This window comes from Ranitomeya imitator, chromosome 4 (assembly GCF_032444005.1).
Source record: "Ranitomeya imitator isolate aRanImi1 chromosome 4, aRanImi1.pri, whole genome shotgun sequence".
NCBI lineage: Eukaryota > Metazoa > Chordata > Amphibia > Anura > Dendrobatidae > Ranitomeya > Ranitomeya imitator.
In genome coordinates, this window is record NC_091285.1 from 41640547 (window position 1) to 41657982 (window position 17436).

The 17436-nt window shown below is 46.6% G+C and overlaps 1 protein-coding gene across 4 annotated transcripts in view; it reads right to left on the reverse strand.

Annotated features, from left to right (window-relative positions):
* Positions 1–17436, reverse strand: part of RNF213 (ring finger protein 213) — a 297165-nt gene that overhangs the window by 225892 nt on the left and 53837 nt on the right. For 3 of the 4 annotated variants that reach the window (XM_069763592.1, XM_069763593.1, XM_069763591.1), the window contains exons 5-6: positions 16717–16808; positions 7232–7390 (exon numbers count right to left, since the gene is read on the reverse strand). In XM_069763592.1, coding sequence (XP_069619693.1) covers positions 7232–7390; positions 16717–16808 — 251 coding nt within the window. The remainder of the gene's footprint in view (positions 1–7231; positions 7391–16716; positions 16809–17436) is intronic. The other variant, XM_069763594.1, reaches the window with a different exon arrangement.

The following is a 17436-nucleotide window of genomic DNA, read 5'->3' on the forward strand; positions in this document are numbered from 1 at the left end:
GAGACTGTGAGTAACGACGTGAACTGGCCTGCCCCCCCCCACACTCCTACTCGCTCGCCCAACAGAGCCTAACAGTTTCAGGAGCAACAGATGTCCCACAATCCGATGAGGTTCGGACGTCTGATGGTCATTATCTTCAGGAATGGAGAGTTACTCTTTTTCCTCCATCAGGTCGCATGCCAGAAAAAGACAGAAGAAGAAATAGGAGAAAAAACCTAGAAGAAAAAAAACAAGAAGATTACAAATAACTGGGGGCCCTTATGTGCGTGTGACTGTGGTGTGTAAACTGGATCGCTAAGGCACAAAGTGTTTCCTGCATTTTTTCTATGCCTGCCACCTTCTATGGCCTCGCTTGTTAATTTAGACCCTTGTTTCTTTGCAGTCTAGCAGCGCCACTTAACTTTGCCCCTTTTACAGAGTCATCACGCATGGTTATTCTCCCGCCCAGAGCGGACACACCCCGTTCCTCTTCTAGTTGCGCGAGTTCTGCGTGCCTTTTTCCTTACACACAGTTACGTCCATATATATTTGGACAGAGACATTTTTTCGAATTTTGGTTATAGACATTACCACAATAAGTGTTAAACAAAACAATTCAGATGCAGTTGAAGTTCAGACTTTCAGCTTTCATTTGAGGGTATCCACATTAAAATTGGATGAAGGGTTTAGGAGTTTCAGCTCCTTACCATGTGCCACCCTGTTTTTAAAAAGGGACCAAAAGTAATTGGACAGATTAAATAATTTTAAATAAAATGTTCATTTCTAGTACTTGGTTGAAGACCCTTTGTTGGCAATGACTGCCTGAAGTCTTGAACTCATGGACATCACCAGACGCTGTGTTTCCTCCTTTTTGATGCTCTGCCAGGCCTTCACTGCGGTGGTTTTCAGTTGCTGTTTGTTTGTGGGCCTTTCTGTCTGAAGGTTAATCTTTAACAAGTGAAATGCATGCTCAATTGGGTTGAGATCACGTGACTGACTTGGCCGTTCAAGAATATTCCACTTCTTTGCTTTAATAAACTCCTGGGTTGCTTTGGCTTTATGTTTTGGGTCATTGTCCATCTGTAGTATGAAATGACGACCAATCAGTTTAGCTGCATTTGGCTGGATCTGAGTACACAGTATGGCTCTGAAAACCTCTGAATTCATTCGGCTGCTTCAGTCCTGTGTCACATCATCAATAAACACTAGTGACCCAGTGCCACTGGCAGCCATGCATGCCCAAGCCATCACACTGCCTCCGCCGTGTTTTACAGATGATGTGGTATGCTTTGGATCATGAGCTGTACCACGCCTTCAACTCCAGGCCTTTTATCTGCTTAATTGAGAATGACATAACGAAGGGATTGCCTACACCTGACCATGAAATAGCCTTGGAGTCAATTGTCCAATTACATTTCCAATTTTAGTGTGGATACCCTCAAATGAAAGCTGAAAGTCTGAACTTCAACTGTATCTGAATTGTTTTGTTTAAAATTCATTGTGGTAATGTCTATAACCAAAATTGGAAAAATGGTGTCTCTGTCCAAATATATATGGACTTAACTGTAAGTCCCACCTCTTCCTTTCCGCAGTCGCCATTTTCTGACATCCGGAAACTACTGCAAGGCAAGATCCTCTCCAGACCAGGAGAATCTCCAAACAGCCCTCCTGAGTCCTCTTCTGCACGATCTCTGGGAGCAGACTTCAGGACCGCATCTCCTGTGAGTAAGCTCTGCCCTGCAGACTGAGACTCTCCCCAACAGATGTCCTTGCTGTCCCCTAACCTCTGGCATTTATTACCAAGTCTGTCTAACTCCTGTCATGTCTAATCCTAAAAGGAGAATGCTCTTGCCCTCTGGCCTCTACTACACTTGTCAAACATTTTGTTTGCTCCTCTTGTAAATGAAGACTACCTTCGGGTTGGTCTTCTTCCATCTGTCAAGACTGCATTAATCCCCTTGTTCTTACTACCCAGGAGTCCTCCAACGCTCCTGGAGAGACTGTCCCACCTATCCCAGTGTAGGAGACTTCCACGTCGCAATCCAAAGCGAATCTTACCAAAGTGTGTCAGTCCCTGGTATCTGTTGCCTATTACATCCTCGGCAGCTGCTATCGTATCTCATGATACACTGTCTAAGTGTTCCAACAATGGCTGTAAGAGCACTAGGCAGGAGAGTCACTCTAGGTCCTTTTCTTGTTCCCAGTCCCCACTCGGCCCCTCTCGGTAGGCAGCTTCCTCCTGCTCGTCCTCTCCAGACTCGCCAGCAGATCAGGATTCGGATATGGTTTCCGAGTATGGTTTGGATTTGGCCTCTAATCAAGCCTCCAACATGAGAGACATGGTCCAAAGTCTTATGGTAGCGATCAACCAGACTTTCAATATCATTGATACACCTACGGGACCCGCAGAACAGGAAGTGTCCATCAAACGATCTAGACCAATTCATAGGGTATTCGCTCCCGTTAAGGAATTTCAGGAGGTCCTCTTCAGACAACGGGAACACCCTACCAGATGTTTCCAGAGAGTGAAACAATTCAGTATCTTGCATGCCTTTCTCCTCCAATCTAGAGCAAAACTGGCCCGTTTCTCCTACGGTGGACACCCCAGTTTCCAGATTATCCATCAACACAGTCCTTCCCCTTACTGATGAGGAATCCCTCCAGGAAACCAATCACAGACTCTGAGTCATTTGCAAAGTCAGCCTTTGAAGCGGTAGGCTCCACATTGGACCCTGCCTTTGCCACAACGTGTGCAAAAGTCTATATCTGCATGGGCTAAGCAACTCAGGCAAGGCATCCTCGCTGGAGCTCCTCCAGCCGAGTTAGCTGATCTAGTGGACTAGATAACATAGTAACATAGTTAGTAAGGCCGAAAAAAGACATTTGTCCATCCAGTTCAGCCTATATTCCATCATAATAAATCCCCAGATCTACGTCCTTCTACAGAACCTAATAATTGTATGATACAATATTGTTCTGCTCCAGGAGGACATCCAGGCCTCTCTTGAACCCCTCGACTGAGTTCGCCATCACCACCTCCTCAGGCAAGCAATTCCAGATTCTCACCGCCCTAACAGTAAAGAATCCTCTTCTATGTTGGTGGAAAAACCTTCTCTCCTCCAGACGCAAAGAATGCCCCCTTGTGCCAGTCACCTTCCTTGGTATAAACAGATCCTCAGCGAGATATTTGTATTGTCCCCTTATATACTTATACATGGTTATTAGATCGCCCCTCAGTCGTCTTTTTTCTAGACTAAATAATCCTAATTTCGCTAATCTATCTGGGTATTGAAGTTCTCCCATCCCCTTTATTAATTTTGCTGCCCTTCTTTGTACTCTCTCTAGTTCCATTATATCCTTCCTGAGCACCGGTGCCCAAAACTGGACACAGTACTCCATGTGCGGTCTAACTAGGGATTTGTACAGAGGCAGTATAATGCTCTCATCATGTGTATCCAGACCTCTTTTAATGCACCCCATAATCCTGTTTGCCTTGGCAGCTGCTGCCTGGCACTGGCTGCTCCAGGTAAGTTTATCATTAACATTTCTCTCATGCGGGAAAGTATGTAGTATCTGCCTGCCTCGACACTGCTTCATCTGCCACTCAGGCATCCAGTATTATAGTAGCAATCCACAAAAACATCTGGCATGGCAGGCAGATTTGTCTTCTAAGAAATCTCTCACCAATTTGCTCTTCCAGGAATCACGACTGTTTGGTATCAGGCTGGATCAGATTATAAAGGATGCTACCGGAGAGACAAGTTCTCTGCTTCCTCAGACCAAACCTCAACGTCCTCCCATAAAAGCGTAGGTTTCATTTTTTCAGTACTTCACATCTGCAGAAGCTTTCTCCTGATAGGAGAGGCCGCAAGCACGACAGGAAAGAAAAAGGGCTTCCATTAAACCAACACTCTCCTAGTGTCCCCAAAATGTGAAGGGCAGATCTTCCAGGAGCAGATCTGGCTGGTTCTCCTTCACATGAAGTTACTCTGCACTCCAGGGATTCTCCAGGGGTGGGTGGTCGTCTCCTTGGCTTGGCTCATCTCTGTCAAAGACACCTGGGTCAGAGAGGTCAAATCTTCAGGATACAGGTAGAATTCATCCCAAAATCGGTTCTTCAAATCCCACCCCGAGAGAACCCTCTCTGTTCTGTGTTTTTTCACAGCCATTACCTCTGTTCTCAGATCAAGCGCCATCGTCCCTGTTCCACCGCAGGAACATTTTACAGGTTTCTATTCAAACCTCTTTGTGATTTCAAAAGAATGATGGGTTGGTTCGGCCCATCCTGGATCTCAAATTACTGAACAAAAGGGTTCATCAATGTCACTTCAGGATGAAATCCCTGCGCTCAGTAATAGCGTCCATGTAACCACAGGGGTTCCTGTGCTCGGTGGATATCCAAGACGCAAATCTCCATGTTTTAATTTTTCCAGGGCATCAGAGATTTCTGCATTTTGTGGTACAGCAGGACCACTTTCAGTAAGTCGCTCTGCCTTTCGGTCTCAAAACCGTTCTCAGGGTCTTCACAAAGATAATGGCAGCGATGATGGCCATCCTACGGATCAGAGGTCTAGTTGTCATAACTTACCTCGATGATATCTTCGTCAAGGATCCATCCATTTCCCTAGCTGAGGAAATTCCGTTTTCCGCAACTTCACGGTCCAAGGCAGGTGGTCCCCAGAAGGGACTTCATTCACACTCTACATACTTGAGATTAGAGCAATCCTCCTGTCCCTTCTCCACTGGCAGAATCTCCTCAAGGGCCTTCCAGTCCAAGTTCAAACAGACAACTCCAAAGCAGTGGCATATGTCAACCACCAGGGAGGAATCCAGAGCCCTTTGGACTTGACCGAAGTCTCTCTCTGGGCAGAGAAAAAAGTTTGTGCAATACGTGAAGTGCACATTCCCAGCATAGACAATTGGGCAGCCAAATTTATCAGTCTCGAGGATTTCGAGGTGGGAGAATGGTCCCTGCATCAGGACGATTTCCAGTAGATATCCCTACAGTGGGGCACTCCGGACGTGGATCTCACGGTGTCCCGGTTGAACAGAAAGGTCACACAGTTCGTCTACAGGTCCCATGACCCTCTGGTCACAGTTTGCTCATCCCTATCTGTTCCCTCCTCTTCCCCTACTTCCCAGATTGTTGAAGATCAAGGCAGTAGGGGCATCGGTCATCCTAGTAGCACCGAAATGGCCCAGAGGTCGTCAATCTGCTCGCAGACGTCCCTTGGAGGCTCAGGGACAACCAGATCTGCTTTTACAGGATCCCCCCTTCTACCAGAAGTCTCGGTCACTCAATTTGATGGAGTGGCTGTTGAGACTGCGGTTCTAAGAGCGTCCGGATTCTCAGGGCCTGTGATTCAGAGAATGATCCAGGCCCGGAAGCCGGCTTCGTCGCAAGTCTGCTATCTGACTTGGACAGCCTTCTTCTGTTGGTGTAAAGCTAGTCACACTATGGTTCTCGCTCCCTTGTATTCTGGCTTTTTTTCAAGCAGGGCTTTACGCAGGTCTAGCCTTCAGTTCTCTGAAGGACTAAGTATCAGCGCTATTGATTGTTTTCCAAAAGAGTCTAGCTTCTCAGGTCAGAACTTTTCTTCAGGGAGTGGCTCACAGCCCCTCCGTACCAAACACCAGTGGACTCCTAGGATTTCAAGTTAGTTCTGGAGGCACTCAGGAGTTCCCCTTCAAACTGCTTCGAGAAGTCCCTCGAAAGGTGGTCTTTCTTGTGGCCATCACTTCCATCAGGAGCATTTCGGATCTGGCGGCTCATTCTTGTCACTCACCTTTCCTTGTTCTCCACTAGGACCAGGTGGTTTGTGGCCAGTGCCTTCCTTTCTTCCCAAGGTAGTCACCGCCTTTCATCTCAATGAGAGAATTATCCTTCCCTCCATTTGTCCATCTCCGGCTCACCCACTGGAGCATTCACTGAACAGGTTGGACCTAGTTAGGGCAATTCGAATTTACCTGGCTATGATGGCACCTTTCCGCAGGACGGATTCTCTCTTTGCTATCCCAAAGGGTACGCGTAGAGGCCTTCCGTCTTCTAAGGTTACGATTGCCTGATGAATTCGAACGGCAGTCTTGGAGGCGTTCCGGGTTAAGAACAGGACGCCTCCCCCTGGGGTTAATAGGAACTTGTCAGCAGGGTTGTGCATAGTAACCTACACACAGTGTCAGGTCAGCGCTGTTATACTGAATAAAATGAAACCTTGATTGATGAAATCCGTCTTGTTTCTTAATCTTTATTTTCAGTGTTGTGCGAATGATATGCTCGTGTCCTAAGGCGGGGTCCATATATGTGGTGCTCTGGTTAGGTATTCATAATGCAGACTGCTGACAGGTCACTGCTCTCTCAGTGACCTGTCCCCTAGTTTGCATATGTTCCCCTGCCTGAATGGAATTTGTGCTGTTTCCGTCCCCAGCCTCAGAGCCTTCATTGGGGGGACAGTAACCTCCCATGTTTGACAGCTGTGTTAACATTGTTACAGTTTGGTTTGTGTTTTTACTTATATGATATTTTTTACACGTGACTTCTACTACTTTCTCACTAAGGCTAAGTTCACATTAGCGTTCGGGGGCTTTGCGGAGGGCTGCGTGTGTCCTCCATTAAGCCCCGCCTACTTCCGCATAAGTCCTGCGTACCTATATTTAATATTCGGCACGCAGAACATGCAGTGCGTCATTTTGACGCGCCCGCACGGAAATGCAACAAGTTGCGTTTTGTGCGGACGGCGGGCGCGTCAAACGCATCCGCATACATCCGCATGTTCTGCGTACCCAATGCTAAAGATAGGTACGAAGGACATATGCAGAAGTATGTGGAAGTAGGAGGGGCTTAACGGAGGATGTACGCAGCCCCCCTGCAAAGCCTCCAAACGCAAATCTGAACCCGGCCTAATTGATTAACTTAGTGCCTGTTAGAGGGGTGTAGACTGCTGGAGGAGCTAATTTTTGTGTGCACAGTGTCAGCCTCCTAGTGGCAGGAGCACACACCCATCGTTTCCGATGTCCTCCAATGAAGGCTTTGAGAAACAGATCCTGTTTTCTCTTATCGCTTCAATGAGGGACACAGAAAACCATGGGACGTCCCAAAGCAGCTCCTGGGGACAAATGACATGTATAGAGAGAAAATCCTTTTACATAACTTTTTAATATGACTAAATCACAACTAGAAATATATGGAATAATGTGTAGGCGTACGTTCATACTGTGACCACATACCAGACAGAAATGTAGCTATGTAACTTACTTTGTATAATACATGTCACAAATGACACTTTTCCAATCCTGAAATCCTTTCATATTTCCACCTCTAACTATCAATTTATCTTCATTCACTTTGAGATCAAAATCCTTTGACACAACAACATGAAAGTAAATTGTGATCTGATTTTCAAAATCCCGTTCCCTGTAGAGAAATGAATGAATGTTAACCAAATGGGAAGTATACTCAATGGTTTTAAAGTAACTGGTTTATAACTCTATATATGATGTCATGTAAAAAAATAATAAAATAAAACAAAGTAGAAAATGTAATTATCACTTTCACATTCTGTTTGGTGGATACTCAGATCTATGTCTGTGCTAGCTCTCATCTTGCTAGTACAATTGTCCACAAAGTTTAGATCTAATGCCTGCTCGCAAGTTTTAAATGTGCAAATTTATTAAGAGGAGTGATAAAAATATGAATCTATTGATTATGATTTCTTGCCTGTTCCAAATATATTAAGCCCTTTACCCCTGAAGGTGGTTTGCACGTTAATGACCAGGACAATTTTTACAATTCTGACCATTGTCACTTTATGAGGTATTAACTCTGGAATGCTTCAATGGATCCCGGTGATTCTGACACTGTTTTTTCGTGACATACGACTTGCGATTATTCGTAAAAAAAAAAAAAAAAAAATGAAAATTTGGTGAAAGTTGTGAAAATTTCACAATTTTCAAACTTTGCATTTTCATGCCCTTAAATCAGAGATATGTCACACAAAATAGTTAATAAGCAACATTACCCACATGTCTACTTTACATCAACACAATTTTGGAACCATTTTTTTTTGTGTTAGGAAGTTAAGGGTTAAAAGTTGACCAGCGATTTTACATTTTACCAACAAAATTTACAAAACCATTTTTTTTAGGGACCACATAACATTTGAAGCCACCTTGAGGGGTCTATATGATAGAAGATACCCAAAAGTGACACCATTCTAAAAACTGCACCCCTCAAGGTACTCAAAACCACATTCAAGAAGTTTATTAAACTTTCAGGTTTATTAACCCCAACACACCCCTAACCCTATTACCAACCCCAACCATAACCCCAACACACTACTAACCCTAATCCCAACCCTAAGCAAAACCCTAACCACAAACCTAACCATAACACACCACTAACCCTAATCCTAACCCTAACCCTAGACCTAACCCTAGCCCTAACTTTAGCCCAACCATAACTTTAGCCCAACTCACTTTAGCCCAAGTCTAACCCTAATGGAAAAATGGAAATAAATTAAAAAAAAATATTTTATTATATTTAGCAAACTAAGGGGGTGATAAAAGGGGGTTTGATTTACTATTTTTTTTTATTTTGATCACTGTGATAGGGTCTATCACAGTGATCAAAATGAACCAATAGGAAAAATAGGAATTTTTGTGTACTCACCATAAAATCCTTTTCTCCAAGACAATCATTGGGGGACACAGACCATGGGTGTATGCTGCTGCCACTAGGAGGCTGACACCAAGTGATACAAAGAAAATTCTCTCCTTCTCTGCAGTATACACCCTCCTGCTGGCTCTCAGCTAACCATTTCTGTGCAAAAGCAGTAGGAGATCAATAACAACATATGAGCAAATAGCATGTCACATTATATATATGAGAGTATAGCATGTCAAATTATAAAACAAGCACAAGCTAATAATAGGGTGGGAGCTGTGTCCCCCAATGAATGGCTCAGAGAAAAGGATTTTATGGTGAGTACACAAAAATCCCTATTTCTCCTACGCCTCATTGGGGGACACAGACCATGGGACGTCCCAAAGCAGTCCCTGGGTGGGGACAACATCAGATCAGGCCCTGTGTAACCGCTACTTACAAGTGCGACAACGCGGCCTGCAGAGTCCGCCTGCCCAAGACTCACATCTGTGGAAGTCTGGGAATTATAGTGCTTCAAGAATGCATGCGGACTGGACGAACCCGCAAGCTTGCAGGCGTGTTGTGCCAACGCCTGGTGCCTAGAATCCAAGAAACCTCGATAGACAGGGAGATAGGCTGACATCTAACACCGAAGGATTCCTGGATGGTGTAACAAATCCACAAAGCTAACATGGCAGATGAAACGGCTAAACCCTTCCTGTAACCATCAGGAAGCAGTCCTCTTACAGTGAGGTAGCCCAAATAAAGTGTCCAACCTTCGGAAGGAGGTCATCCTCGAGACGTACCTACTCCGAGCACTCACCACGTCCAGAATATGGGGAACCCATTCCGTTATGTGGACTGGTGCCGAGAGAGATGAAGGAAGAACGATGCCCTCATAACTGTGAGAATACAATACTACCTTGGTAACAAGGGATGGGGATTGCCTGTAGACAACCTTGCCTTGATGGTAATAAGGGAAAAGGTCTGAAAGAACAGAGCAGCTAGCTCAGAAGACTCGTCAGCATGAGGAGATCGCAGAGAAAAAAGGGCGATGTTCCCTGATAGTAAAGTCTGTCCGGATCAAAAGGAGTCTACTGTAAGACTCCCAGGATCATTAAGGTCCCAAAGATCTAATAGTATGCGATAGGGAAGAACCTCATGTGAAGTCTCCCTGCGAGGAAGTCCATATTTTCAGTTTTGTTGCACTAAGACGGAAAAATACTAGTTCAGCAAACGAGAAAAAACCTGACATGGTCAGTGCGGATCTCTTAGGATCACTGGGACCCTTCCTGCTTCCGAAAAGATCTCGGAAGTAGTGGAAGAGGGGTGAAGGAAACTGGTACCATGGAAGAACCAGAGCATGCACTGTGATGGTTTTGGATCTGTTGGCCGAACCATGAACTTAGAGTACATTGGCGCTCAGTCTGGATGCCATCCGACCTACCTCTGGAGTGCTCCAGAGAAGACGGATTTGATGGAAGACTTCCGGGTGAAGTTCCCACTCACATGAGGCGGGACCCTGACGGCATCCACCGCCCAGAGTTCTACACCTGAGATGTGTAGTGCCGAGATCACCAGATGATAGATCGTGGTCCAACAGAGAATGTGAGGTACCTTGGCCAAGACGCCTGACCGTAGGTACCTGCTAGATAATTGACGTATGGCACAGACGTGGGATTGTGCGATTGAATCGGATGGGGTGACCCGCCAGAAGGCAGTGGACCTGCTGTAGAACTAGCTGTACCGTTCGGATCCCCAGAACAATGATCAGGAGGAGATAGTCACTAATAACTGGGAGAAAGGATATTCCCTGGATAAGGAAGGAGCTCAGAGACTACCCTCTGAAAGCCTGATTGGCCTGCAGAAAATGAGGAGTGAAGGAAACCACTTCCATTGTCATCACCAATTTTCCTCAGAACACTCCTAGCGAATCGAATGGAATGAGGGGATGAGTGAACAAGTGCGCGAGCTCCATGTTGAAGGGCCACGGCCTGGTCTCAAGGGGGAATCACCAAACTCCTGGAATATTCCAGGATCATATTCAAAAAGGGATATCTGCTGGGCTGGAAATGAGGAAAAAACTTGTCTAAGTTTAGCTGCCAGCCCAGGAGAGGGTATCGCAAGAGATATAGACAACTCAGCGCCGGGCTGAAGGAGCGGCTAGTAAGTCGACCAGGTAGGGCAGGATGACCATGCCTCTAGTGTGCAAGAGGAACATGACAGCCCCATAACCCTTGTGAACACTCTGGGTGTGGTAGCAAAGCCGAAGGAAAGCAAAGGAATTTTGAAGAGGGAAAAACATAGGAATGTGAAGGTAAGCATCCCGAATGTCGGTGGATGCCAGAAACTCCACCTTTTTCCATTGAAGTAATGGCTGAGAGGGGGAACTGTGTTGTGAATTCTGTTGTCAAGCTCCCTCCTGTGGTCATGAATGGTACTTCGGCTGGTTCTGTCCATGGGCTTCCTCTGGTGGTGGTGAGTGGGGCTGCGGCTTCAGAGGTTCCTTCCACAGGTGACGAGGTTAATTCGTTAGCTGGCTGCTCTATTTAACTCCACCTAGATCATTGCTCCATGCCACCTGTCAATGTTCCAGTATTGGTCTAGTTCACTCCTGGATCGTTCTTGTGACCTGTCTTCCCAGCAGAAGCTAAGTTCCTGCTTGTTTTTCTCTGGTTTGCTATTTTTCTGTCCAGCTTGCTATTTTGATTGTTGTCTTGCTTGCTGGAACCTCTGGGACGCAGAGAGAGCGCCTCCGCACCATGAGTCGGTGCGGAGGGTCTTTTTGCGCCCTCTGCGTGGTCTTTTTGTAGTTTTTTGTGCTGACCGCAAAGCTACCTTTCCTATCCTCTGTCTGTTCAGTAAGTCGGGCCTCACTTTGCTAAATCTATTTCATCTCTGTGTTTGTATCTTTACTCACAGTCATTATATGTGGGGGGCTGCCTTTTCCTTTGGGGAATTTCTCTGAGGCAAGGTAGGCTTTATTTTTCTATCTTTAGGGCTAGCTAGTTCCTTAGGCTGTGTCGAGTTGCATAGGGAGCGTTAGGAGCAATCCACGGCTATTTCTAGTGTGTGTGATAGGATTAGGGATTGCGGTCAGCAGAGTTCCCACGTCTCAGAGCTCGTCCTATATTATCAGTAACTATCAGGTCATTCCGTGTGCTCTTAACCACCAGGTCCATTATTGTCCTGACCACCAGGTCATAGCAGAACTCCATCCGAAGAAGGGGGACCTTGTCAAGCTTGGTATAAGTTTGAGGTTCAGGGTCAGTCTTACTTTTCGGTCCCCATTTTGGAACCAAGATCCCTTAGATCTAGACAATCCTGGATGGTTGGGTCTATATGAAATCAAAATAGTTAAGGTCTCTGACCAAGAGACCATTGCTCTAGCAACACATGCGGCGGCTAAGGGAGGGTAGAGCGCTGAACTGGAAGCCGCAGGACGGAACTAACTAGATTTGCTAGCTGACAGTCGGTTGTATTTTTAATTGATGATCCATCGGGTAGGGATACTGGATAGGTATACCACAGGAGATTCTACCCGGTTAAAATGCCAAGTGGCAGAATGCACGGCTGCATGCAGAAGGAGGAAAAACCGTCTCTTACTATCGCCGCTCTGTTTTGACTGTGCGGCGTTAAACTGATGAACCCTCGATCCACCATCCTCTTAACAGGGAAGTGGAAAGGGATCGTCCATCTTCTTGCATCATCTGCTAAATAGTGGAGATGCAGAGGGGGTGTTCGAATGCCAAAAAAAGGAGCCTCTGTACATCCACAGAGTTAAGGTCCCCGGGTGGACAGGGCTGGTTGTCCGGCGTTAGGCCTGGCTGTAGAAGAGGATACATGGAGGCGACACTCCGTTTGCTCGTCTATTGATGATGTGGGGAGATCGGTGTCCTTTAAAAGGACCCGTCGCCCTTAAAAATCAGACCAGGCATGGCATCTCACGTCTTAGGGAGGGAGCACCCCGCATGTTCGCATATTGGCTGAAAAAGGATACCGCGCTTGCAGAGGTTTCTGTCCAGTGGAACGCTTATCCGGACGCTCCCTGTCCAGGTGAATGGCAAATGCTCTGCGAGGGAGTTTATTTTCCTCATGAGGGACACTGCGTGATCTAGAGTAGAACTGAAGTCCTCGTCAATGTACAGAGATTGGTTAATGATATAAATAGGCGAATACATCCTTTTCTGAAGTTCTGGTGAGTCTAGAACCAAGGCAATATCCATATTCAGAGACTTGTTCTCAGCAAATCATTGATGAGGGATCAGGAAATGAAACTTCCGTTTTCTAGGCACGTGTACGTTTCTAGAATACTTGCGGCCCCTGCTAGCCGACGGCTTTAAGACAAGGAAATACTGGTCATGCGCCTTTAAGACCGGGTAATACTTGTCATGCGCCTTTAAGACCAGGGAATGCTGGTCATGCGCCTTTAAGACCAGGGAATGCTGGTCATGCGCCTTTAAGACCAGGTAATACTGGTCATGTGCCTTTAAGACCAGGGAATACTGGTCATGCGTCCTTTAACCCTGCTGTTCTGTTGGTCAAAAATGACCGACTTTGAACTTCAATATTCTTTAAAATATTCAAGATGCGGCTCTGAAACCCGTGGCCGACCGACCCATCCTCATTTAAGTCAATCAACCACAAGTTTCAGAACCGCATCTTGAACACCCCAAAAAATACCAAAGTTCAAAATAGGTCTCCCCAGACCGAACAGAACAGCAGGGTTAAGACCAGGGAATACTGGTCATGTTAAGTACAGAGGGAAGATTCAGGGGAAGAGTGCAGTACTTCCTTACCTGGATGCAGAGTCGTTGTGCCCCTTTAATGTAAAACCATAGCCCCTGTGTGTGTGTGTACCGGCAGGGTGGACCAAGATGGCCACCGAGAGTTGCAGAGGTGGTAAAGTCTCGCAGAGAGCAAGAGGCGCCAATTCGGGGGTTGGGGCCACAGACGTGATGTGGGCGGAGCCTCGTGACTTCCATGAATAGGCCCAAGCCGGGGCCTAAATTTCTGCAGCCGGCGGGAGTGATACCAGCGTTGCTGAGGGAAGCGATTGCTCCCGTGCCAGGTGAGAAGCGCCAGAAAAGGTGGGCGGAGCCGCCTTAGCGCGCCATAGTGCGGGTGCGGCTTCCGGGATCACACATCGGCCGAAGCCGGGGGCTAAATTTTTGCAGCCGGCCGGAGCGTTACCTCAGGGAGGTGGGCCACAGGGAAGCGGAGGCTGCCTGTCAGCATGTGAATATCCCACTGCAGAGACCCATCGCTGACTGGATCCACTCACCATCAGTGCGCGTCCCGGCATGGAGCCGCCACAATGACTGCAGGTCGGGTATTGCAGCGTGGACGGTGCAGGGATAGAAGGATAAACCTCAATCCATCATCCGTTTGTTAGGGAGGTGGAGAGGAACCGTCCGCCTCCTTGTGCCATCCGCTTTCACAGTGGTGGGACAGTGGGGGCTGCTCGGATGCCATAGAGAGGGGCCTCTGTACATCCACGGAGTTCAGTCCGGGTGGACAGGGCCAGTTGTCCGGCATTAGGCCTGGCTCCAGGAGAGGATACATGGAAGCGACACTCCATGTGGTCGCCTGCTGCTGGTGTGGGGAGATCGGGACTCGAAGGAACCGTCGCCCCTGAAGGGAGCTCAGGCATGGCTTCCGACGTCGCAGGAGAGGGTATGGGGAGGTGACACTCCGCGTTCTCGCCTGTTGATGATTCGGGGGAGATTGGAACCTTGAAAGAATCCGTCGCCCCCTTTACTCCGTTAATTAAAAAATAAAAATTTACAGAAAAGTAAAAAATAAAATATAAGCGTTGGAGTCTGAATCAGACCCAAGTGCCTCCTACAGACACTAAGCAAGAACTGGTTAGCTGAGAGCCAGCAGGAGGGTGTACACTGCAGGGGAGGAGCCGAGAGCCAGCAGGAGGGTGAATACTGCAGGGGAGGAGCCGAGAGCAAGCAGGAGGATGTATACTGCAGGGGAGGAGCCGAGAGCCAGCAGGAGGGTGTATACTGCAGGGGAGGAGCTGAGAGCCAGCAGGAGGGTGTATACTGCAGGGGAGGAGCTGAGAGCCAGCAGGAGGGTGTATACTGCAGGGGAGGAGCTGAGAGCCAGCAGGAGGGTGTATACTGCAGGGGAGGAGCTGAGAGCCAGCAGGAGGTGTATACTGCAGGGAAGGAGCTGGGAGCCAGCAGGAGGGTGTATACTGCAGGGGAGGAGCTGAGAGCCAGCAGGAGGGTGTACACTGCAGGGGAGGAGCTGAGAGCCAGCAGGAGGGTGTATACTGCAGGGGAGGAGCCGAGAGCCAGCAGGGGGGTGTATACTGCAGGGGAGGAGCTGAGAGCCAGCAGGAGGGTGTACACTGCAGGGGAGGAGCTGAGAGCCAGCAGGAGGGTGTATACTGCAGGGGAGGAGCTGAGAGCCAGCAGGAGGGTGTATACTGCAGGGGAGGAGCTGAGAGCCAGCAGGAGGGTGTACACTGCAGGGGAGGAGCTGAGAGCCAGCAGGAGGGTGTATACTGCAGGGGAGGAGCCGAGAGCCAGCAGGGAGGTGTATACTGCAGGGGAGGAGCTGAGAGCCAGCAGGAGGGTGTATACTGCAGGGGAGGAGCTGAGAGCCAGCAGGAGGGTGTATAATGCAGAGGAGAGAACTTTTTTGTATCACTTAGTGTCAGCCTCCTAGTGGCAGCAGCATACACCACGGTTTGTGTCCTCCAATGAGGCGAAGGAGAAATATCCTATTGTTTCCGGGTGCCGGCCGGCAGATATCGGCGGGCGCACTGCACTGCACTGCACTGCACATGAGCCCAACATTTTCTCCAGGAAGAAGCCAGCGGCCTGGAGGACTTCACGGGGGCATGCAGGGACACCAGAGGTACCGGGGATGATCAGGGGACCTTATTTCTCTCTCCTCTGATGTGTAATCACATCAGAGGAGAGAGAAACTAAATGGAAAATTGGACTTTTTAGTTTTTGCGGTCGCCGTTATACCGTTAATAACGGCTATCACAACACCGGGGTTCAGTAAAAACCGACCCGAATCAAGTTTTCTGGGGTCTCAGCTACCCCCGTTAGCCGAGACCGCAGAGAAATTCTGACGCTGGAGGGCGCTATACACTTAACCCTCAGCATTGTTAAGAAGCGGCACTGTGGTTTAAGCACCCTTAACTGCCGCCATTAAAAGGCCTATCTGCGGTTGTTAAGCAGTTAAAGGGGTATTCCTATCTCAATATTTTGTAGGTGTAACAATAATAATGATATATGAAAATATGTCCAATTAAAAATGTAGTATAGTTCTTATGATAAGCTGTGTATTTTACCCCATCTGCAGGGCATTACAGTAGCTTATATATCCATGTTTACGACCACTAACAACAAACTGTCACTATATGAGTGGTCGTAACCATGGATAGCCAAGTTACTGCAATGCCCTGCAGAAGAGGGAAGCGACACAGCGAATCAGAAGAACTATACTACATTTCTAATTGGAGGTATTTGCTAATATTACTATTAATACACCTACTACATATTGGAACAGGATCTTGGAAATGTTAATACTCCTTCAAGTCAATGTTAGCCAACCCTCATGGGTCAGGACATGACATTTCACATTTGATTGATTAGTTTCATGCTATTTTGATAGCACATAACAAAATGCTGTACTTTCACAGATTTTCGCTTATTCTTACTGAACATGTGATATCTGTTTTTTCCGACAGTTGGCTTATACACTGAAAAACCCTAAAGGCTCAGTTCACATTGGTAATTTCAATTTGGTTTCTCTGCTCACAAACAAAAACAGAACTCATTCGAAAAAAACATCCGTTATAAAACTGAAACTAAAAAGAGTCCCATTGACTATGATTGGGTCCATCTAATTTCCATTTTGTATTAATTTATTAATCTGCAGACTGCAGAACGCAGCCCAGACGGAGCCCATTACAGTTAATGAGGCCCTTCTGCTTCAGTTTGAATCCGCTCTTTATCAGTCTGTTTTTCCGCATGATTTTAGCGTTCTTGACAACACCAGTATGACACTCACCAAGATAAAAAAAAAAAAATAAGTATTGGAAAGATGTCAACATAAATGTATTATACCTTATAGCTGCATGATCTGTTGCTTCACTATATGATATTTTTGCTTTTTCTTCACTTTGTTGTTTCTCTGCTTTTTCCACTTTCTGCATCTGCTACAGTGATTGAGAAAATTGTATTTTATTGTGATTTCACATCTCATAAAAATCTTTCTAAATCTCAAAATTGTGTACTAACGTTTGATAAATGCAACCATCTGCATTTAAGGTCACAATAAAATAAGAATACACCAAAGAAGACAATAGCCAGAGTGTGCATGCATGGATGGATGTATCTGGGCAGTGCAAATGTTCATGGGTGGATATCTGCAGTGTGTGAGTGCTTGAGGAGCTTGACTGGGTGGATTCTTTCTCACAACATGACTATCTATGTGTCACCATCCATGATTGTGACAATTGTTACAGACTGCCAGAAGGAAATACTCTAATGAATTTGTATCGTGAGAAAACGGGGTCCTTCAAAAAAAAATTCAAGAAAAGATAAGGATAGACCAAGGCCAGAAATTCTATAAAAGATAAGGATAGACCAAGGCCAGAAATTCAAGAAAAGATAAGTATAGACCAAGACCAGAAATTAAAGAAAAGATAAGGATAGACCAAGACCAGAAATTAAAGAAAAGATAAGAATAGACCAAGACCAGAAATTCAAGCAAAGATAAGGATAGACCAAGGCCAGAAGTTCAAGAAAAGATAACGATGGACCAAGGCCAGAAATTCAAGAAAA